This window comes from Malus domestica, chromosome 01 (assembly GCF_042453785.1).
Source record: "Malus domestica chromosome 01, GDT2T_hap1".
Taxonomy (NCBI): Eukaryota; Viridiplantae; Streptophyta; class Magnoliopsida; order Rosales; family Rosaceae; genus Malus; species Malus domestica.
The window spans coordinates 23,021,781-23,044,625 of record NC_091661.1 but is presented as its reverse complement, the minus strand read 5'-3'; the positions used below and the strand labels follow the sequence as shown (position 1 = coordinate 23,044,625).

At 38.2% G+C, this 22,845-nt stretch overlaps 1 protein-coding gene, 2 long non-coding RNA genes and 1 pseudogene across 11 annotated transcripts; 3 read left to right on the top strand and 1 right to left on the bottom strand.

Moving 5' to 3' along the window:
- The first annotated feature begins 208 nt into the window (after positions 1–208).
- The window catches only part of LOC103412706 (fructose-bisphosphate aldolase-lysine N-methyltransferase, chloroplastic-like), a 61,991-nt pseudogene continuing 39,354 nt past the window's right edge, over positions 209–22,845 (top strand).
- On the top strand, positions 2,143–3,304 carry LOC103417729 (uncharacterized). The gene is made up of 3 exons (XR_011579074.1): positions 2,143–2,278; positions 2,770–2,853; positions 3,275–3,304. It is a non-coding gene; the product is annotated as an uncharacterized lncRNA (long non-coding RNA).
- Positions 3,517–3,955, top strand: LOC139187679 (uncharacterized). Its single transcript, XR_011579073.1, has 2 exons — positions 3,517–3,735; positions 3,849–3,955. It is a non-coding gene; the product is annotated as an uncharacterized lncRNA (long non-coding RNA).
- Positions 11,889–22,170, bottom strand: LOC103417728 (uncharacterized). Of its 9 annotated transcripts, none has more exons than XR_011578939.1 (12): positions 21,804–22,170; positions 21,102–21,560; positions 20,651–20,878; positions 20,185–20,483; positions 19,749–19,860; positions 18,458–18,736; positions 16,846–17,184; positions 16,127–16,393; positions 14,954–15,277; positions 14,234–14,515; positions 12,002–13,361; positions 11,889–11,954 (listed from the first exon to the last, which is right to left on the bottom strand). XR_011578939.1 is itself a non-coding variant. In XM_029100701.2 (12 exons), exons 4-12 carry the CDS (start codon positions 20,849–20,851, stop codon positions 12,066–12,068), a joined length of 3,399 nt encoding a protein of 1,132 aa, XP_028956534.1. In that variant the 5' UTR covers positions 20,852–20,878; positions 21,102–21,166; positions 21,510–21,560; positions 21,804–21,960; the 3' UTR covers positions 11,889–12,065. The 9 variants fall into 9 exon arrangements, 8 of the variants coding, with proteins under 8 accessions (XP_028956534.1, XP_028956532.1, XP_028956512.1 ...); XM_029100701.2 differs by having other exon boundaries at positions 11,889–13,361; positions 21,102–21,166; positions 21,510–21,560; positions 21,804–21,960; XM_029100699.2 differs by having other exon boundaries at positions 11,889–13,361; positions 20,651–20,895; positions 21,102–21,166; positions 21,510–21,560; positions 21,804–21,940.

Here is a 22,845-nt window from a genome sequence, read left to right as displayed (position 1 = left end):
AAATCTTTTTTTTGTTTTTTTTTTTGAACGAAACGATAGCGAAGTAAGTTAAATCTTTTATTTACATTGTATGACTATCAACTTTGATAACATCTTTTATTTCAACATAATTCCAGCAGCGTCTAATTCTCCATACCTTCCCCGCGTGGATAGTCAAGTCGAGCGCCAAGCCAACACTCTCCTGAAAACGACGACGTCTCAATCCCGCACCGCAATGCTACTCGGAGCGTGAAAAATCCGATGGCGTCTCAGCCGTCAACATCTCAGCCTCTCCTACACTCCAAGTATCAAGCTCAACTTCCACTCCTTGTCCCAACCCAAGGTCGACGAATCCGACGACTTCTTGCCGTGGCTGGAGCGGAAGGCCGGCGCCGAGATTTTGTGGGCACTTTCAATTGGGAAATCGGCGTCCGGAACGTCTCTGTTTGCTTCAAAGAGCATAACAGCTGGAGATTGCGTTTTGAAGGTTCCGTACAGCGTGGTAAATCTTAACCCAAATTATTTAAGACTTTAATCACATTATTAATCACAGTTTAAATTGTTAATTTATGATTTAAGAGGCTTTGTTTTGGTTTATAATTGCAGCAACTAGCTCCAGATAATCTTGTTCCAGAACTGAAGAGTGATGGAGTTGGCGATGCTGCAAAGCTTGCCACTGTTGTTTTGTTTGAGCAGAGAATGGGCAATGTAGATTGCTGTTCTAGTTTAATTACTATGTTGTGTAAAGATTTTTTCGGTGGAGTTTGAGGGTTTTGTTTATGCAGGATTCCGGATGGGCCCCTTACATTCACTGGCTTCCTCACCCGGAGGGATGCATTGCACGGTGAGTGTTATATGATATTAAGTTATCATTTGGTAGGTTATGTCGTTAGACAGTCAATTCAGACAGCATGTGTTGAACATGAACGGAAAATAATTTAACTGAGCAATAGTCCTTACTTGTAGTTGATTCGTTTGGTTGTACACATTTCTTGAATGGCAAGAATTCACTGTTATTGACGTGGATGTTGTTTGTATATTCTTAGATATTTTGGAGTGACAATGAGCTGGAGCTGATTCGCCAAAGCTCTGTATATCAGGAAACAATTAATCAAAGATCTCAAATCAAAAAGGAATTTTTGGTAATTAGGACGGTAAGTACTTGATTGTTTTATACACTGGTTAATGGTTTTGGGAGGTTCATGCGTGAACCTCTTCCATGTGTATGCTTTAAGTTTAATATCATCATCTCTATTTGGGATTTAAACTGTTGGTGGCATGTAATTTGGTGGCATGTAATTCAATGTCCCTTTATCTTGAATGTCCTGGCAAAATTAAACAACCAGAGTAATCCGTCAACTTAATAACTTTTGAAACTTAATCAAGTCAATACTTACCTGAGATATGAGATGATTGTCAATCACTTCTTTGTTATTAACTTTTAGATTCTGATTATTGCTACGACATATTTTTCAGGCTCTCAAGAACTTCCCTAAAATGTCCAAGAGTATCACCTATAAGGATTTCATGCACGTATATGCTTTAGGTAAGCTTCTACATTTTAAAGCATTTTCACGTCCTAATCTGTCTGAATAATTTGCTTCAATTGTACTTAATTCCAATTTTTTGAATTAAATAAATGAATGCCAGCAGCGGTGTAGATGTTCAATAGCATCCCATTTCATATAGTTTATATCTCCATTTACCTATATACCTATTCATTCCAATTTTATATGATTGCTGGATACAAAAATATTCTAGATATTATCAGTTGCAGCAGTTGCATCTTGTAAAGATCTATACAACTTATTCTCACTGGTTCACGGTGGATTTTGCAGTTAGTTCTCGAGCATGGGGAAACACGAAGGGTTATTCTCTGGTAACACATTTATAAAGATTCTGTTGTAAATAGTGTTATGAACTTTATGATGGAGGTTCAATTTTTTCCCCTTATGAATTTTTTGGAATTTCAATTTATTTTATAGATCCCATTTGCTGATTTTTTGAATCATGACGATACTTCAGAATCAATTGTGTTGAGTGACGACAACAAATCGCTCTCTGCGTTTTGATTCTCTATCTCACATCTTGATTTGGTTATAGGAGTACAAGAATTTTATATTCTCCTTATTCATTCTGCACTCTTATGGAAATTGAGTCTTTTTTATGTCTTTCTTGCTTTATATTAGTTAGTTATTGGGATGCAAAACAAATTCATTTCACAATGTTCTTGATTTTTCGTGCCTGTTATTTATCTGGGCAGGTCATTGCTGACCACAATTATGCTCCTGGTGAACAGGTTAGATGCTACTTAATTAAGATGGCTTGCTTCCCCTATTTAAAATTACAGGCACCCTTTGGAATTTCTTTTTTGTTTTGAAACATTTGATCAATTTTTGTTTTTGTAGACGACTCATTAACATTTTCACTCATTTTCGTTTTAGATGTCTCTCTTTGGGTTTGAAATTTTCATGACCTTCTGCTAATTTCTTATCTATTTTTTCTAAGAATTAGTAAAACTTTTTATTCCTCAGTGGTCATTGTGTGTTAACAGATAACAGATCACAACACATGAACACAGGGTCTATGTTAGAGTAAAAAGCACAATATTGCTTGAGATATGCTGTGGAATTATTATTTAGAAATTACTGGAAGTTTGGGGTTTCCTTTTATTAGTATGAATGGATGGTACATGGAAACATCCTCTGGGACAATTCGTGACTATGGTTACGTTGCAGAAGTGGTTGTTTAAAGTTGTAACTCTGGACTTCAATTTGTATATTTGTATAGGTACTGATAAGATACGGAAAATTTTCAAATGCTACCCTGCTTCGGGACTTTGGGTTTACACTTTCATACAACATCCACGACCAGGTCAGTCTAGGATTTCAGTTCACTATAGTCACAATGATTGCTTTGTTATGTTGGGAAAATGTTTCTGTTGCTTAATTCACACTTCTGACTTTAATTTAACACTTTGACTAGAAGTTTGTTTTTGGTAACAAAACTATTCTCTCCTTGACTCGAAGAACAAGACTACTTTTGATCTAGCACTTGCTTAAAACCTCTTTGATAAGTTGGATGTCTTTCATGGGAGCATAGTAATTGCAATTAGTTGAGTATTTATAATCTCTTTGTTCGGTAAGTTTGCTTGAAGACCGAAGCCACTTAATTATCTGTCACCCTGTGTCAATTAGTAAGATACTGAATACACGTTCTACATCATTTCTTTCCAGATGATGGTTTTGTTATATGAAATATGTAAATGTTACGGATGCCTTTGGACTATTTTCAGGTTGAGATCTAGGTCAATATACCTCACCATGACGTCCTTTGTGAAATGGAGTTGGAACTTTTGAAGAGAGATCACAGACCAATCAGTAATGCTGTCAATGGTTTTGACTCTTCAATGGATTCTTTCACTATCAAGTTGGTAGTGATGCACTGTATCTCTTTTATTTCCTTTGTTCCCCTATTTATGTTCCTTTGCCTACATGATGGCCTTTAGGCTTTATCCCCCGTATCTAGTGGTACTCTGTGAAGTCAAATATTCTGTTTCTTTTGTTCCATTTCCAGTCTTGTTTAACTAATGCGTTTATCCGCGTGATGACTTGATATCTTGTGATGAAAATCTTTTACTGATTACAATAATCGTATGATGACATAGGGAAGTTAGGTCTGGTAGTGGAAAAGGGAAAGGAATTCCTCAGTCACTTCGTGCTTTTGCTCGTGTTCTATGTTGCGCCTCTCCTTAAGGTGTGTTTCTCTTCATGTTAACTTACTCGCATGCATTGCTTAATATGCTTCTGAGCTCATTTAACCTTATGACTCATCTGCAAATAGTTTATTGATTGTTTCTTAATATTCAGAACTTAGTGACCTGGCCAAAGAAGTTACAGAACATGATGGTTGATTGGCTCGACGTCCTTTAACAAACAGCAGCAGAGAGATTGAAGCACATCAGATGTTATCAAAATTAACCCAATCAGCTGTGGATTGTGATGCATCTATCCAGGTAAAAGATACTAACTTTTGACCCCCTTTGTTTAGAGAACTTGTCTAAGCTAAGTTAAACAAGAGTTCATTATTTTCTATGATAATGCATTAATTCCGAGAGCATACACCAATTACGGTTCTTGTGAAAGAAAGAATTCTTAAGCATACGCATACTGAATCAGTTGACGTGTTGCAGTAATATACTCATTTTGGTTGAGATGTTAATGAAGTTGAGGAATTTTATAACTGGAGAAGTCGTAGGAGTTTGGGAAGCAGTAATAAACATACGAAGAGAGTGGAATTTTAATATAATCATTTCTATGGTTTACATAATGTTGCATCTGACTACAAATGTAGTAACTCCTTTTTGTGCTTCTCGAGTGCATGCATAGTCTTTGGAACCCATAAGTTCTCCAGTTACATGCGAAAGACTTTCTCTGGAGGCAAATGGCTCAGGATCTCCTCAATGGTGAACTTCGTATCCTCAAATCTGCTTCTGCATGGCTAAGAAACTACTGCGACACTTTGACTACAACAGACTGCTATAGATGATGATATTGGTTTTGCAATACCACCCAAAGACTCGAGAGAGAGGTAATATCATTGGAGATTAACTCATTAAGAACCACTTGCTTTGAAGGCTAAGAAGGAATGTTGTAAAGCCTTATACAAGGAGAGGACCGATGAAAATGGTGAAAAGTATAGAAAAGCGAAGCAAGAGGCGAAGAAAGCTGTCAGAGAAGCTAAGTTAGCGGCTTACGACGATATGTATAAACGACTAGATACCAAAGAAGGAGAGTTGGATATCTATAAACTAGCTAGAGCAAGGGAAAAGAAGACAAGGGACCTAAACCAAGTGAGGTGCATCAAGGATGAGGATGGAAAGGTTCTTGCTACAGAGAACGCGGTTAAAGACAGATGGAGAGGTTATTTTCATAATCTTTTCAATGAAGGACATGAAAGGAGTGCTTCTTTAGGGGAGTTGAGTAACTCAGAAGAGTGTAGAAACTACTCTTTTTATCGTCGAATCCGGAAGGAAGAAGTGGTTGTAGCTTTGAAGAAGATGAAGCATAGAAAAGCAATAGGCCCAGACGATATACCAATCGAAGTGTGGAAAGTTTTGGGAGAGACAGGTATAACATGGCTCACTGACCTTTTCAATAAGATTTTGAAAACGAAGAAGATGCCAAATGAGTGGCGAACGAGCACTTTGGTGCCTATCTACAAGAATAAGGGCGACGTACAAAATTGCATGAACTATAGGGGTATTAAGTTAATGAGTCATACAATGAAGCTCTGGAAGAGAGTCATTGAGCATAGATTGAGGCAAGAGACACGGGTTTCGGACAACCAATTCGGGTTCATGCCAGGGCGCTCAACCATGGAGGCAATCTATCTCTTACGAAGATTGATGGAAAGATATAGAGATGGGAAAAAGGATTTACACATGGTCTTTATAGATTTGGAAAAAGCGTATGATAGGGTCCCAAGAGACATTCTTTGGAGGATTTTAGAGAAGAAAAGAGTACGAGTAGCATATATCCAAGCTATAAAGGATATGTATGAAGGAGCAAAGACTGCCGTAAAAACTCATGAAGGACAAACCGAAAGCTTTCCCGTAACTGTAGGATTACATCAAGGCTCATCCTTAAGTCCTTACCTTTTTGCGTTGGTAATGGATGAGTTAACAGGACATATTCAAGATGATATTCCTTGGTGTATGCTTTTCGCAGACGATATAGTGTTGATAGATGAAACTCAGGAGGGGGTAAATGCAAAGCTTAACCTTTGGAGAGAAGTGTTGGAATCTAAAGGTCTTCGCATAAGCCGATCAAAGACAGAATATATGGAGTGCAAGTTCAGTGCAAATGGAGGCTAAAACGAGTTAGGGGTGAGGATCAGAGATCAAGAAATACCAAAGAGCGACCGTTTTCGTTACCTAGGATCTATCTTGCAAAAGAACGAAGAATTAGATGGAGATCTCAACCATAGAATACAAGCTGGATGGATGAAGTGGAAGAGTGCATCTGGCGTGTTGTGTGACCGCCGTATGCCACTGAAGCTCAAGGGAAAATTTTATAGGACGGCAATAAGGCCGGCGATGCTGTATGGCACAGAATGTTGGGCGGTGAAGCATCAACACGTACACAAAATGGGTGTAGCGGAGATGAGGATGCTTCGTTGGATGTGTGGGCACACGAGAAAGGATAAGATTAGGAATGAGGATATCCGGGGTAAAGTAGGAGTAGCCGAAATTGAAGGAAAGATGAGAGAAAATCGGTTACGGTGGTTTGGACATGTGCAAAGAAGGCCTACTGACGCTCCGATTAGAAGATGCGACTATGGGACAGAGGTTCAGGGCCGAAGGGGTAGAGGAAGACCTAGGAAAACTTTGGAAGAGACTCTAAGAAAAGACTTAGAGTACTTGGATCTAACGAAGGACATGACACAGGACCGAGCACAATGGCGTTCTAAGATTCATATAGCCGATCCCACTCAGTGACTTGGATTTTCCAAGTCTCCAACCGAGAAGTTTTCCTCACTCGGAAAATTAAGGGAACACTACCCCAACCTACATGCTCCACTCAGAAAGCTTCAACATACAAGCTTCAACAAAAGAAAATTCAAAGAACTTAGCGAAGAAGGCTTTGGTGTATTTAACACAATACGTTGAAATGAAGGAAAGCTTATTTATTGATATCCCCGATAAGCTACAAATATGTACATATACATGAGTCAAAATAAACAAACAAGATGGAGCCTTCACAAAGGTTGCTTAGGAGAAGTCTCAGCAGTCGGTAGAGCCCCAGAAAGAGAAGGCATCGGAGGGGGATCATTCAGAGCCTCAGTACTGGACAGAACCCTAGAAGGAGGAGGCATCAGAGGTTGATCATTTGGAGCTTCATTACGCGGTACAGCCCCAGAAGACGAAGGCAATAAATGCCTCTGGAACAAACCCACAAATCTCTGATGATCAAGTAAAACCTGACCATCAGTTTCCTTCATCTGGTCAAGCTTCCTCTTCATGTTTGTAGCATAGTCATGTGCGAGCCGGTGCAACTGTTTATTCTCATGCTTGAGCCCTCTAATCTCCTGTTTGAGACTCATCACTTCGGCCGCCAATGATTCAACTTGGCGGGTTCGAGCAAATAGGCGTTGGGCCATATTAGACACAGAACCTGCACACTGAACACTGAGAGCCAGCGAATCCTTAACAGCTAACTCATCAGACCGTTTGGAAAGTAGTCTGTTATGTTTGGGAGTGAGAAGGTTCCTGGCCACCACCGCAGCGGTCATATCATTCTTCATCACGGAATCCCCAACGGTAAGAGGACCAGTAGGGGAAACGAAGAATGGGCGCCATATGTTGTCTGGAGAAGGCGGGGCTGCCTCTTCAACAAGGTTCAAGTCAAAACGACAGTCGGAGGGGCCAGACATTTTCAAAGGTGTTGAAGAGAGAAGAGGTCGGACAAATCAAGATCTTAGAAGTGCAAGAATGGAGCTTCTACTGGTGGAGATTCAAGTGTGCTTTGGAACTTAATGCTAGCCCCTATAAAAAGTTGCACTCGACGGAGCTTCAGACATCGAAGAGGCGCCTGCTCAGAAATCGAAGAGGCGTTTGCTTTCTCAAAAGCTGGGCTGCTTAGAGACCACGAGGGTTGATCTCATAAATCGAAGAGGTGTTTGCTTTCTCAAAAGTTGGGCTGCTCAAAGACCACGAAAGTCGATCTCAGAAATCGAAGAGGCGCTCGCTTTCTCAAAAGCTGGGCTCCTCAGAGACCACGAGGGCCGATCTTAGAAATCGAAGAGGCACCTACTTTTCCAGCCTTGTCAGCACCTGTCACACGCACACTCAGCTTTGCGGAAATTATGGGTATTCTGTCGAAGATTTCTGGGGAAGTAGAAAACACATGAATCTTACTGTCCAATCACCCACTTCCCACACACAACAATAGCTCATGGGTACCACAGATAACTTTGCCAAAGTTCTCTGCCAAAGTTGAGCACGTGAAGCTTGCCGCTCCCATTACATCGCTCTGACCAAGAAGGGTAAAAGAATAGCAAAGAAACAGCACTAACAAAGTTTAGACCCATAAATTTTGAAGGTCTAGCTACCATATTATTACCCACAAGGGTAAAGGAACAGTACCACTGCTGGATAATTGGAAAGTCCCTGTGTGTCAACCTCTGTGCCTCGTGGCAAGGTAGACTAGCAAACATGCCCAACCTTTACTCACATTCGAGAAAACACTCCCAATAAGATTGCTTGCTCCAAAATCGAAGAGGCATCGTCCTCCGAATCTCGAGAGCCAGACTCCCAATATGACTACTTTCTCAAAAATCGAAGAGAGGGTAAAGGAACAGTACCTTTGCTGGATAATTGGAAAGTCCCTGTGTGTCAACCTCTGTGCTTCGTGGCAAGGTAGACTAGCAAACATGCCCAACCTTTACTCACATTCGAGAAAACACTCCCACCAAGATTGCTTGCTCCAAAATCGAAGAGGCACGCCCTCCGAATCTCGAGAGCCAGACTCCCAACATGATTACTTTCTCAAAAATCGAAAAGACACTGCTCCCCGAATCTCGAGAGCCAGACCCCCAGCATGATTGCTTTCTCAAAAATCGAAGAGGCATCGTTCTCCGAATCAATCGAAGAGGCGCTCGCTTTCTCAAAAGCTGGGCTGCTCAGAGACCTCGAGGGCCGATCTCAGAAATCGAAGAGGCACCTACTTTTCTAGCCTTGTCAGCACCTGTCACACGCACACTCAGCTTTGCGAAAATTATGGGCATTTTGTCGAAGACTTCTGGTGAAGTAGAAAGGTAAAACAATAGCAAAGAAACAGCACTAACAAAGTTTAGACACATAAATTTTGAAGGTCTTGCTACCATATTATTACCCACAAGGGTAAAGGAACAGTACCACTGCTGGATAATTGGAAAGTTCCTATGTGTCAACCTCCGTGCTTCGTGGCAAGGTAGACTAGCAAACATGCCTAACCTTTACTCACATCCGAGAAAACACTCCCAACAAGATTGCTTACTCCAAAATCGAAGAGGCACCGCCCTCCGAATCTCGAGAGCCAGACTCCCAACATGATTACTTTCTCAAAAATCGAAGAGACACTGCTCCCCGAATCTCGAGAGCCAGACCCCCAGCATGATTGCTTTCTCAAAAATCGAAGAAGCATCGTTCTCCGAATCTCGAGAGCCAGATACCACATACCACTTTTTCAAAGTGCTTTGACAGAGTTAAAACATGTGAAGCTGACAGCTCCCACTACCGTGCTATGACCAAGCAGGGTAAAGGAATAGCATTACTACTTGTTGTTAGGGAGACTCCTATATATGTCGACCTTCATCCCCAACGGACAGGCAGACCTGCAAAAATGCTCAACCCTTCCTTATATCTGAGAGGGCATTCCCAACGAAACCTTTCGAAATATTCAGCTTTCTTTCCCCCCGATAATACCTCTGCAATCAAGCTATACTAGAGCAAGAATATCTCATATCATCAGGGTTAAAAGCAAGAGTATCCCATATCATGCTTTTTCCCTGTCTTTACCTTTGGCCTTGTTTTTACCTGCAAGACAAGGAGAAATAGAGCAATCAGTCAGCACTTGAAATCAAGCTCCCAGCCAGGAACTGACTGCCTGGAACCCCTTACCTGATTACTTACCTGGCATTGCTCTCGAGTACTCATCTTCAACATCTTATGTTTCCAGGGAAGATATCGCATCTGCTTGAGCAACAGATAGGGCAAGTGCGAAGGATACAAGGAAGCATGTGGAGACAAGCGTAACAGCACACGTGCCGATACATCCATTACTCTGTCAAAAGCAAAAGTATCCCATATCAGCAGGGTCGAACGTACTCTAGATTTGATGGACTTGTTTTGACCCTCAAATTCTTCAGTCGGCCTTATACTCTGGAGGAAACTAGAAAACCCTCCAGCTCAGTTCAAGAATAAGCCTGTGGAAAGTTACTTCTTCAAAAGCAAAAGTATCCCATATCATCTATTCTCATTTTTCTTCTCTTTATCCTTCATGCTGCTGCAAGATGAGGAGAAGGTGAACAATCAGCCGGAGCTCTGATTGCTTACCTTGTCTGTCACCTCTTTCAGCAGATCCCCTAGCTCGGCGACTTGGGGGACTCCTACTACATGGTTTGTATCGCGCTGGACCAAGCCTGACACTACAAGTAAGCTTCAAGTGAAATTGATACATTACCTTGTGCATCTTTACCAGTTAAAGATACCACCCCTGGATGGAGGAAGAGTACTTCCAGAGAAGCTGCCACATCTACCTATGAGACAGATAAGGCAAGTCAAGATGATACCACACTCCGATACTTAGAAGTTTCGTGATTACGAGATCATTCTCCCACAATATTTCCTAATGTCATTTGTACTCTAATGTCATTTGTACTAAATCATTCACTGGTACTCACTAAAGGAGAGCTTGAACCTATGTACTTGTGTAAACCCTTCACAATTAATGAGAACTCTTCTATTCCGTGGACGTAGCCAATCTGGGTGAACCACGTACATCTTGTGTTTGCTTTCCTATCTCTATCCATTTATATACTTATCCACACTAATGACCGGAGCAATCTAGCGAAGATCACAAAAGCTACCGTTTTCGCTACCTAGGATCTATCTTGCAAGAGAACGGAGAATTAGATGGAGATCTCAACCATAGAATACGAGCTGGATGGATGAAGTGTAAGAGTGCATCCGGCGTGTTGTGTGACCGTCGTAGGCCACTGAAGCTCAAGGGAAAATTTTATAGGACGACATTAAGGCTAGCGATGTTGTATGGCACAGAATGTTGGGCGGTGAAACATCAACACGTACACAAAATGGGTGTAGCGGAGATGAGGATGCTTCGTAGGATGTGTGGGCACACGAGAAAGGATAAGATTGAGAATGAGGATATCCGAGGTAAAGTAGGAGTAGTCGAAATTGAAGGAAAGATGAGAGAAAATCGGTTCCGGTGATTTGGACATGTGCAAAGAAGGCCGACTGACGCTCCGGTTCGAAGATGTGACTACGGGACAGAGGTTCAGGGCCGAAGGGGTAGAGGAAGACCTAGGAAAACTTTGGAAGAGACTCTAAGAAAAGGCTTAGAGTACTTGGATCTAACGGAGGACATGACACAAAACCGAGCGCAATGGCGTTCTAGGATTCATATAGCCGACCCCACTTAGTGGGAAAAGGCTTTGTTGTTGTTGTTGAAGTAATAAAACATGCCATTTCTGGAGGAATGAGATTAAATTGTTTGCTTTGCTGGGACAGTTCTGTTTAGATTAATGGATTGTGTAGTCCACTTTGAAACCTAAGTAAGTTACGGATTCATTCTTCGTAGCGAATCTTCAATATTTAGTATGCAGAAGAAACATCTATTAGTTTCAATTTAATTACTTCTGAAAAGTTAGAGATTTGCTGAGCATGTTGGAAATTTGAATTACTAGCACTTTTGCATATCACACACTATGACCTATACTTCCTCTAATATTTTTGAACCAAATGTCAGTTTTCGTTTTTGCTATTGAAATGATGTTACATTTGTTGCATCTGCTTGGTTCCTTATTTTTATACTTCAAGGTATTATCAGTGTGCATTTGGTTTTGCTTGGTTGGGGTATAGGTTTAGTTGAAATAGTGTTGATTTTTTAGTAGTCATTTTCCCCTTTCCAGCTGCCAGTTTGTTGTTTGACATTGTAAATTTGTTAAGTATAATGCAAAAAAAAAAAAAAAAAAAAAGGATCAGCAGCACAATGTTTTATTTATTTTCAATCCTACGACAACGAGACACTTTCTAGTGGATTCTATTTATGGTTCTCTAGTTCTGAATTTCGGCCATCTCTTTTTAGAGATTATGGATTTCTGTGGGGACCAATAGATAATTCCAGATGTTTGTGCCAAGAGAAGGGCAAAGATAAATTAAATGGGCAAAAATATATAAGTTACAATATTTGATACTAATTCCAAATTCCACGGTTTCCTCAAACTAGCAAATGCATCTGACTTGTCAATTATTTCACAAGCACAGACTCAAACTGAAACCAGCCGCACGGGTTCACATCAATACTTCACTCGGAAGTTCTAGAAGCCGAAGATACATTATCGTCCACCGTAGAATACTCTACCCTGTTTCTAATGGTTTGCACTACTCCCTCAAGCTCCTCAGCTACTTTTTCCATTGAAGGCCTTTCCTCCTCCCTTGACCTCAAACATGTCACGGCAAGCTCGCTCACTTTTTTGGCCATCTCAAAACTGAACTTGTCTCTGTTTATTTCACCATCGAGAATTTGGCCCAAGCGATCCTCTTGCACTGAACGAACAAAGTCGTTTGCTAGGGATGTCTCAGACCCATTAGAAGAAACTGCCTCTTGATGTGTTAGTAGCTCCACTAGAACAACTCCAAAGCTATAGACGTCGTGTGATTTAAGATAATACTCGGGGTCTAAGTGTCTGGATGTCCCTGGCAAAGTTGATACTTCATCTTCATCAAGCAATCGCGAAGCTCCAAAACCGGTAACTTGTACAGTGTGAGTTGTACGATCTACTAATATATTCGTTGTCTTCACATCTCGGTGTATGACTGACCTGGAGTGCACATGTGCTAGAGCTCCTGCAGTTTCTGCTGCTATCTTCATTCGTGATTCCAACGAGAGTTTCGATCTGTTTCTGTGAAAGTGCTCAGCAAGAGTCAAAGCATCGGTGCGGTCATAAACCATTATAGGCCATCTTGTCTCTAAACAACAACCTAACAGCCTCTCCACATTTTTGTGACTGATTTCTAAAAGCACAAATGCCTCATGAACAAGACGTTGACTTTGGATGAACGGGTCACCAATAGCACTGTTGCACGTTTTTATGGCGACAGCTCTTCCATCTAATTCTGTGTGGTAAACTGTTCCATAGCCTTCTTCATTTGGATTGTTCAAACAAGTGTAGTTTCTTGTGGCCTCCTTAATAGCCCCTTCAGAATAATAGTCAGTAAAAAGGTCGAATTCCGATTTCCGTACGAATTTGCCGTAATTTTTTATGAAATGCTTCCGGAATTTGGTGGCTACACTCTCCATGTCACCGGCCGTCAGAACAAGGGCTTCAACAACATCCGTAATTACAAAAGGAGACTTAGCTGCTGCAGGTACTTCATCAGGGAAAGAGGTTGAGAATGGCCAAACCAGAAGTTCTTCTCCATAGATTTCTCCCGCGTCTTTTACCCAACCTTCTTGGCCTATTCTTCCTTCCACAATCAACAACATTTGAATTGGGTCACCCTTTTTAATAATGTTATCGTTACGATTATACGTCTTGGGCCGAAGGTGGTTACAAATTTCTTTCAGAACTTTATAATCCATGTTTTGGAATGCTAGCACCTACATTTTATAACATATAAGTAACTTAATTGACGGATTAAAAAAATCTAATACATAAGTATATACTTATAACTAACTCATGAATTTTAAAAACTTTCCATCCATCATTAATCTCTAACGTTTTTATTAAAATCTGCAGCCTTCGGACCGTTCTTGTGTTTGCTTACTACAAGAAAAAGTGGCCACGTAAATGTGAAAGGTGTGATTGTTGCTCAGTTGAAATGATGCATTGTGGCTTTAGATCTATTTAAATTATAATTTGTAGACCACAAAATACGGTGTTTAATTATTATTATTTTTTTAATCATCACATAATATTTTTCTTAAATGAATCATGACATTATTGCAACCCCATAAGTGTCATGTTTTTCTTGTTTCTAGCACTCACTTTTTTATAGCATATTTTTAATTGTTTTTTCCTGGTTTTAGTTAATTACCATTTTTGGGTTATTTGGATAATAATAACTACAAATGTTCACATGCTTCAAGTAATATAAAAAAGCATCCAAGTGGATGGTTTTCCTTTTAAAATTTATTGGTGTGAAAGGATAGGGGTTAGAAAGTTCTAAGTGGATGGTCTTTATTAGCTGACGAATTCTTCCATTTGACAGCTTATTTTTTCTTTTGTTTTGTTTTTTTCTGTCTCGTGTACTTACGCTCTACCTTATTCATGGGCAATTGCTAGATTGTTTTGTAGCCTAGGCCCTAGGTTGGGGTTGGTATAGTACACGTTAGTTATGCTGTATTTAAATGCCTGGGAGCTATAATATCTCATGGATTTGAAGAAACTTTACCTGCTTCAAATAAATAAATGCCTCAAATTCTATGTTCAAAATTAAAGCCATGGATTCATGGATTTGAAGAAACTTTACCTGCTTCAACTTTGTCAACGGCATGTAACTTATGATCTCTTTTTGAAAATCCAAGGGAAGACCATAAACGAGATGATCCCAATCGAGCAAATCCCAATAAAGATCATCTTGTTGAAAATTTTCTTCCACGTTTTTCATCATCCGCGACTTTACATCTTGATTCAACCTTTCAGGAATTCCATTACTACATATCAATTCATCTATATTTCGCTCAATCTCCTCCTTCATCATTATTCTGTGTCTAGGCTTCTCTTTTTCAAAAATGTCTAATTTGCGGTATATCTATTGATCCAAAATAACAAAAAGGTTGTTAGAGTTCGTTAGTTCAAGTAAAAGAATATGTAGCCAAATTACAATCAAATTGAGGTTGTTAGAGTTTCGTAAAGGCTTATTGAAGTTTTCAGATTATATGAATCTAATTTAAATAATTTTGAACCCTCTCCCTCCTATTGCCAATGGTTTTAACTAAGATGGATGCTCAATTTTAATAGGGTGTCAGATGAGGCTATCTACGTGCTATGCATCACTCAATATGTGTTGTTTACTCCACACATTAGGCTTAAATGGCCCCGCATGTGAAGGGTTGCATTGAAAACATGAAAGTCTTATCTGATAGCTTAAATAAGGGGGGTAATTCTTGGATCTCTCTCTTATCCCAATTAATTTTACTATGGATGCTCAATTGTAATTAGGGAAATGTGCATTTGATTAAGAGCTTACACTTTGCAAGTCATGTGCGTAGAGAGCAAGGGCTTCAACAACACCAATTGCCTTGACAGATTCAGTTGCCAACGGTCTTGTGAAAGGAAAGTCAGTGGAGAATGGCAAACGTAGAAGTTCTTCTCCAAATAATTCTCCTGCACCTTGTCTCGAATCAACAGAAGATCTCTTTTCAACGGATACAAATCCGTCTACAATGTAGACCATCTTGTCCAGTTGTTCACCCTTTTGAATAATAAAGGTGTTCTCAGTATACCTCACAGGCTCGAGTTTCTGACAGATTATTTTGAACACATCTTCGTCTATCCCTCGAAGCATTGGCACCTGGAATTCATATTGTTAAAATCAGAGAGAAAGCAAGAAAAGTCATAGGAAGAATTAATTAAATTCTTATTAAAATGATAAAGAGATACAATCCTCGTTTTATATGCTTATCAAGGTGAGTAATTACTTGCTTCAACTTGGCAAAAGGCTCTTTTTTTTTTTTGCACCTTTGAACATCCGAAGGAAGAAGAGGGAGAATAAAAAACGTAACTACTACAACGTTTGATGATTGTTTTTCTTAATGGTCTCCTTAGTATTTTTCTTAAATGAGTCGTGCCAATAAAAAACCTAACTAATGCCATAAGCATGACTTCTTTTTAATTTTTCTATCCAATTAGTATCACACTTTTCCTGTTTCTACCACTCACTTTTTATAGCATATTTTTAAATTTTTTCCCTGGTTTTAGTTAATTACCATTTTTGGGTTATTTGGATGATTATAACTACAAATGTTCACATGCTTCAAGTAATATAAAAATGTATCCAAGTGGATGGTTTTCCTTTTAAAATTTATTGGTGTGAAGGGATAGGGGTTAGAAAGTTCCAAGTGAATGGTCTTTATTGGCTGGCAAATTCTTCTATTTGGCAGCTTATTTTTTCTTTTGTTTGTTTTTTTTCTGTCTCATGTACTTACGCTCCACCTTATCATGGGCAAGGGCTAGATTGTATGTAGCCTAGGCCCTAGGTTGGGGTTGGTATAATATACGTTAGTTATGCTGTATTTAAATGCCTGGAGCTATAATATCACATGCGCATGGGATATTGGGATGAGAGCTATAAATAAATAAATGCCTCAAATTCTATGTTCTAAATTAAAACCATGGATTCTTGGATTTGAAGAAACTTTACCTTCTCCAACTTAGTCACTGGCAAGTACCTTTCGATCTCATCTTGAAAATCCCTAGGAAGATGAGAAAAGAGATGATCCCAATAAAGATCATCTTGATGAAATTTTTCTTCTACATTTTTCATGATCCGCGACTTTACGTCATGATTCAACCTTATAACAATCTCATTCTTACGTATCAATCCATCTATATATAGCTCAATCTCCTTTTTCATCATTCCTTTGTGTCTACGCGCCTCTTTTTCAAAAATGTCTGATTGATTGTATATCTATTAATCCACAACAACAAAAAGGTGGTTAGAGTTTGTTAGTTCAAGTAAAAGAAAATCTAGCCAAATTACAATCAAATTGAGGTAATTAGAGTTTATTATAGCTTATAGGCTTATTGAAGTTGTCAGAGGAAATAAAATTTTGCCTAATAATTTAAAATAATTTTGGACCCTCTCCCTCCTATTCCCAATGGTTTTAACTAAGATGGAGGCTCAATTTTAATATGGTTTTAGATGAGACTATATAAGTGCTATACATCACTCAATATGTCTTGTCTACTCCACACATTAGGCTTAAGTTCCCCCGCATGTGAAGGGTTGCGTTGAAAACATGAAAGTCTTGTCTGATATTTTAAATACAGGTAATTCTTGGATCTCTCTTTTATCCCAATTAATTTTCCTATCGATGCTCAATTTTATTAAAGGAAATGTGCATTTGATTAAGAGCTTACACTTCGCAAGTCCGATGCGTTGAGAACAAGGGTTTCAACAACACCAGTTGCCATGACAGATTCAGTTGCCAACAACGGTTCTCTAAGAAAGAAGAAAGTGGAGAATGGCCAACGTAGAAGTTCTTCTCCACATAATTCTCTTGCACCTGCACTTGCACCTCGTCTCGAAGAAGATCCCTCTTTAATGTATACAAATCCGTCTACAATGTAGACCATCTTCTCAAGTGGTTTATCCTTTTGAATAATAAAGCTGTTCTCACTCTCAGTATATCTCACATGCTCGAGTTTCTCATAGATTATTTTCAACAAACCTTCATCCATCCCTCGAAGCATTGGCACCTGGAATTCATGTTGTTAAACTATCAGAGAGAAAGCAAGAAAACCCATAGGAAGAAATTCTCATTAAGGATAAAGGTACAATCATCAACAGTTAACTAAATTCTTAATAAAATGATGAAGATAATACTTGGTACTGCCTGTTCAGTACTCAAAATTTACTGACCTCCTAATAGTCCAATACAATAAAGACAAGTGTTCATTTTCAAGTCTCTAAACAGAACCCGGCTTCTCTGCCCTCCAACTTCCCATACACTTATATCCCCTCCTATTTTGTGCGGTCACGATTAAGTCACGTTAATATTTTATATTGATTTTTTTATAGAGATAATAAGACAAAAAGCAATAGTAATATAAAATGTTGACGTGGCTTAATCGTGACTATATAAATAGAAAGGGATGAGAGTGTATGGAAAGTGGGAGGGCAGAGAAGCCAGGTCCCTATAAACACACAACCAAACTCTGATCGAACATTGAATTCACTCTCTTCTCCGATGACCCCAATCCCTGTTTTCTGCCACCCACTGTGATCATCGTCCTCTGTTATGATTGCGACCTGTTGTCATCAATCCGGAGAGTGGGTCTTATCATTTGATCTCAACCTAAACTTGTAACCTAGTGCCAATTTACCCCTCAACTTTATTTTCAGTCAATGATCTCCCTAAACTTTTATTTATTGCCAAATTCCCCTTGCCGTTTAAGTTTCTCACATTTTATCCATGATTCACAATAAAAGTAAGATTTAAAAATGAAAATAAAAAACCACATCTCTCACCTCCCCTCTTCTACCCAATTGTAACCCTTCTCATCCACCCCAAATCTCAAACCACCAGCCACCCCTAATCTCATATCAAATTCATCCGCCTACCGCTTCCCTCAAATTCAGCCCCAGTACCACCCCGCCATAACCCACTCACCCCACAACCTCCATTGGCAAGCCCACGCACAGAACCACAGCCTCCAATGGCATGTCGCATGTCCCAGATGCTAATTCAAAAAGGGTTCTAAATGACGATTTTGCCCTCCAAACTAACGGAATCATGGATGAAATGGGTGATATTTAACGGAAGTTGGGAATTTGGCCATAAATAAAAGTCTTAAGGGAGTAATTGGTTAAAATTTAAGTTCAAAGGGTAAACTGACAGTAGGTTAAAAGTTTAGGGGAGATTTCGACAAATAGGCCTTATCCAAAAGATAAAGAGATACTATACTCGTTTTATGTGATTATCAAAGTGAGTAATTAATTAAAGGGTAAATTCAGATATAAAGAACTTACTTGCTTCAACTTTGTCAAAGGCATATAATCTTCTATACGGCTTTGAACGTCCGAGTGAAGAAGAGGGAAAATTTTATCCAAATTAATTTCCATACCGTCTTCAAGTGCTTGTTGTACCTTTTCTATTATTTGCAACTTCATATCCTTATTCAACCTAGTGGGAACGCCTCTTTTAAATAACCATAATTCTATATCAAGACCTTTTTCTTCCACCTTCTGTTCGATTAGCATCTTGCGTTTGCGATCCTCTCTTCTTGTAGTTTCAAATTGCATATACATCTATTCAACAAGTAAGAGATTGATAAGAATTAGATTGTCATATTGGATAACAACTATTTTTCTTTGAAGTTGAATGTCATCAATATATTAGATTTTTAGTTTAATCTTTTTTTTCTACATTACAAAAAAGAAATACTACTATTTCAATCCAAAAAAAAAAGAAAGAATGAAATACTACTACCTTAATAACAAGTAGGGGTGGGCATGTCTGACCAACTCAACTGATATAGGTTGGGTTCTAAACGTTAAAAAGTTATTTTTGGGTAAAAACTCGACCATCTATTTTGAGTTAGGTTGAAATGCTAATAATCCGATTGAACCAGACCCATCTGAAGGATAATACATGCCTTAGACCAACTCCAACCATGAATTATAACCTAAAATTTCCCTTTTTTCCTCCCAAAACCCACTCCAACCCATGACCTAAAGTAAGCCGAAAACCTAAAACCCAAATGGGGGCCAAATTCCGATCACATTTTAAGCCACAAAGTAAAATGGGCCCCACATTTCTGCTGAAGAAAAGGAACCCCACGTGGGGGTGTTCCCCCAACTTTCAATGCAAAAAGTAGCTGTTGGCTACTTTATATCATCAGCCCAATGCAAAAAATAGTCATTGGCTACTTTATATCATCCAAGTTCAAATTTTTTTTTTTTAGTTTTTTATGTATGATATCTAAAACCAGAACACGGTCACATGGTGTTACCATCTCATTCAAATTACACACAGATTTGGTTTTTATTAATACATCCTAAAACCGAGAATATCATCTATGTCATCTACTTATATGATAACACGTAGAATAATATATTATGTGGTAAGTGTTCCTGTTACAAGTAGAAATTTCTTATACATGGCATTTAGATTTAGTGAAAAAAATAAAACTCATACTTAACATATATTAGATTAGAGTGAATTTGATGGATATCAAAATCTTCACATATCAAGTTTACGTAATTGGAGTGATTAATAGCACTTAATTAATGAGACATACGAAAAGTTTTTTACGCAAACCTGCAAATTTCCGATGAGATATAAAAACAGAAGCAAGCCACTTATAGAAATAAAAATCGTATAGAGATTCTCCCATCCATCAGCACTTGGCTCAAGATTTGAACCCAAGGAACTGCAAAAATGAAATTAATGGATCATTATATAAGATATCAAATTTCAAGTTATAAACTTACAAATTCACAACCATTTTTCCAAGGGTTTATTTGGTTCCATGGTGCCTTCTTCCTACAATTTATCCACGATAACATTTTTGTCTCTCAACTTGATTTTTAATCTCTACGAGGCCTTCTACTCGACTCTATTTCGTAGAAGCAATACTTTAGGTTCTCGATGTGATTTATACCCTCAACAAAAAGAATTGATATAAATCGTGAACAAATTCAGAAACCTTAAAAAGTCTAAATTTCTCAACAAAGGAAGACAAAAATGTACAAACCTTAAATTTCGCAAACCCCACCAGAAACAGTTCAAGAACTTTTTGAAATAACTGGTTGATCCCACAAGACCATATTCAAGCGCAGTAGCAAATATACCAAAATCAAAGAACATTGTGTCTGATGAATTATCACCATCACTGACAGGGCATAAATCATTTAAAATTGTGGTATTTCTAAAGAAGTGGTGATCATGACAACCAAACATTCTGTTATCACATCCATCATTTTTTCGACATGCAGAATGCCAACAAATCATCATTCGTTGAATAGAAAAAAAATACCACAGGGCTCCGGCTACCTGAAAATTAAACAAACAAATAAATAGCCTGGGGAAATTATTAATATTTTAGATGCTATGGTTACTTCAAAATAGTCATTTCACGCTCTTTCTAATAAACAAAAGTGAGACCAGGATAATAAGAATTGATTTGACAAAAAAAAAACAGATAATATATTGAAACTTACATGACTAGCAATGATGTACATAGAGAAATTGAGTACACCTTTAATCCATATCGGAGTCTCTCTAAGCTTTTCTTTAAGAGGCCTTTTTTTGAGTTCTTTAAATGAGAGGTAGATGCGAAGAACTCGTGGCACATATTGCAACAGAGCGAAAACGTTCATAAGAACCATCCTTGTTGTAGTCAAAGATCTCAAGTCAATCATTTTTGAGAAGAAAATGAGGATTGCCACCTGGATACCATTCATTACTAGTGCCAACAGTAAAATTTGATGGATGAATAACAATGTTGTCTAGAACACAAAATTAATACTCTCTAACAAAGTGTACGTGAGACTCAAACATATATTACATTACGTGTCAGTTTTGTGCATATAACACGAAAAAATCCGTTTTGGCCGCAGGCAAAGCAAATAGGGAAAACAATTACTCCAAGAAAGGGATTTAAGTTCTTACCTGTGAAAGGGGAAGAAGAGCTACAATGTCAATTAAGATATCATATGACGCCCATATTGTCTTGGCTATTCTTGGCACACAAGATTTCATCACAAAATTAAAATTCAGCCGGTGTTGTCTGCGGTTAAGTTCATCGATTAAACCCGAATAGTTCTCAGATCTATAAATTCGAATAATGATGTCCATTAAATAGAAAAAATCTGTGAGTGATCTCAAAAGAAGAGTGACTATCTTCAACTTCGGATCTAACATAAGGCACTTGATATCATCCTTCAGAATAGGAATGTAGAGGAACAATGGATCCAATATGATAGCACACAAACACGATGATATAAATATTTTCTTCCAATATTTCTGATCTAGAGACTCATGAGGTTTTTGAGTTTTCGCTGTCCATATGCAACTTACTTCCATATGCGAGTTTTCCATTCTGTCCTTTGGATTTGAATTTCAGAATTACTGGACAAAACACAACTAATATAATTAGTAGTTGTCCTAAAAAAACCAAAATTTCTCAAGACATAGTGTTGGAGCACTTACAATCGTCGGATTTGATCTAGTAATTGAAATTTGTTGAACATTCATCAAATCCGATGATTATAAGTGCTCTATCACTCCGGTTGCACCGGAAAAAAAAATCATAAAATAGTTGACACAACATTTTGGTGAAAAAAGAAAAAACAAGAAATTACTCAAACTTACTTTTCTTTTTTTCGGCAGAAAATAGAACTGAATCTTGGAGCTAAAACTCTGAAATTTTGCAGATAAAGTAGCATATCCACTTCGAAACCAAATTTGAGATTTCAAATTTCTGTAACTGAAATGTTCAAGTAGAGTGGATATATGGATGCTGTAGTCCACTTTTTATGGAAGCGAATTCAAATAAATCCTGTTCAAGTGGGCAAGTTTTTGGAATCTGAGTGTCATGTTGCATTGAAATTGAGCCGTTTGGCTCTGTTCCTTCACGTGAGGTGGGCCTCCCGCTGTCTGATGCTTCTCCGCTCGGGCCACTGATTGCCCGAAACATCGGAAGAGCAGCAGCTCTCCCTTTCTTCTCTATTTCTCTCTCACACTCTCTTCTTTCTATAAGGCAAATACTTTGCAGAGTGGAATAAATGCCAACAGCGTTTTTTTCTTTTCCAATTGAGAGTGTCGGCTACATACAATTTTTGTTTGAAACAAAGTCATCATCACTATTACAATGTTGAGTGGCTTTCACGGTGCAAAGTTCCACACAAAATGAGCCACAAATTTAATATTCTTCAAACTGAAAAAAGTAACGTGCATTTCTTTTGTTTTATTTCTTGAAACCTTTGGTGAAATAATAACTAGGTAACTCAGAAGGACAACACTATTTGTATTTGGCATAGCAAATATTTGAGGGTCTATTTTTGCTCATCATTATAAATTATAATGTATGCATATCATACACCTAATCATCTATCACGTATCTTTTTACTTAACTTTGATTGATTTTTTCCTAAATTTAAAAAAAAATAATATCAAAATTAAATAAAACAACACGTGACAAATAATTGTCCAAAAAATCACTAAAGCTGCATCTTTTCTATTTCTCACTCTTTTTTACACTATCTTTTGCTAAAGATGCATATTTTCTATTTCTCATTCTCTTTTTCCAAAGGTGCTTCCTCTATATTTCTCACTTTCTTTTTCTAAAGGTGCATGTAATACTAGAGAAAATAAATTTTTTCCACTAAATTTACAAATTAAATGATGTGGTTGT

What these genes read in the sequence shown, in the direction of transcription:
- LOC103417728 (XM_029100679.2), bottom strand. Translation starts at nt 21,530, where the DNA reads ATGGAAAACTCGCATATGGAAGTAAGTTGCATATGGACAGCGAAAACT. An exon ending in ATCTCATCGGAAATTTGCAG is followed by an intron (nt 18,737 to 19,748) that starts GTTTGCGTAAAA and finishes CTTGTTGAATAG; the next exon opens with ATGTATATGCAATTTGAAAC. An exon ending in ACGCATCGGACTTGCGAAGT is followed by an intron (nt 16,394 to 16,845) that starts GTAAGCTCTTAA and finishes GTGGATTAATAG; the next exon opens with ATATACAATCAATCAGACAT.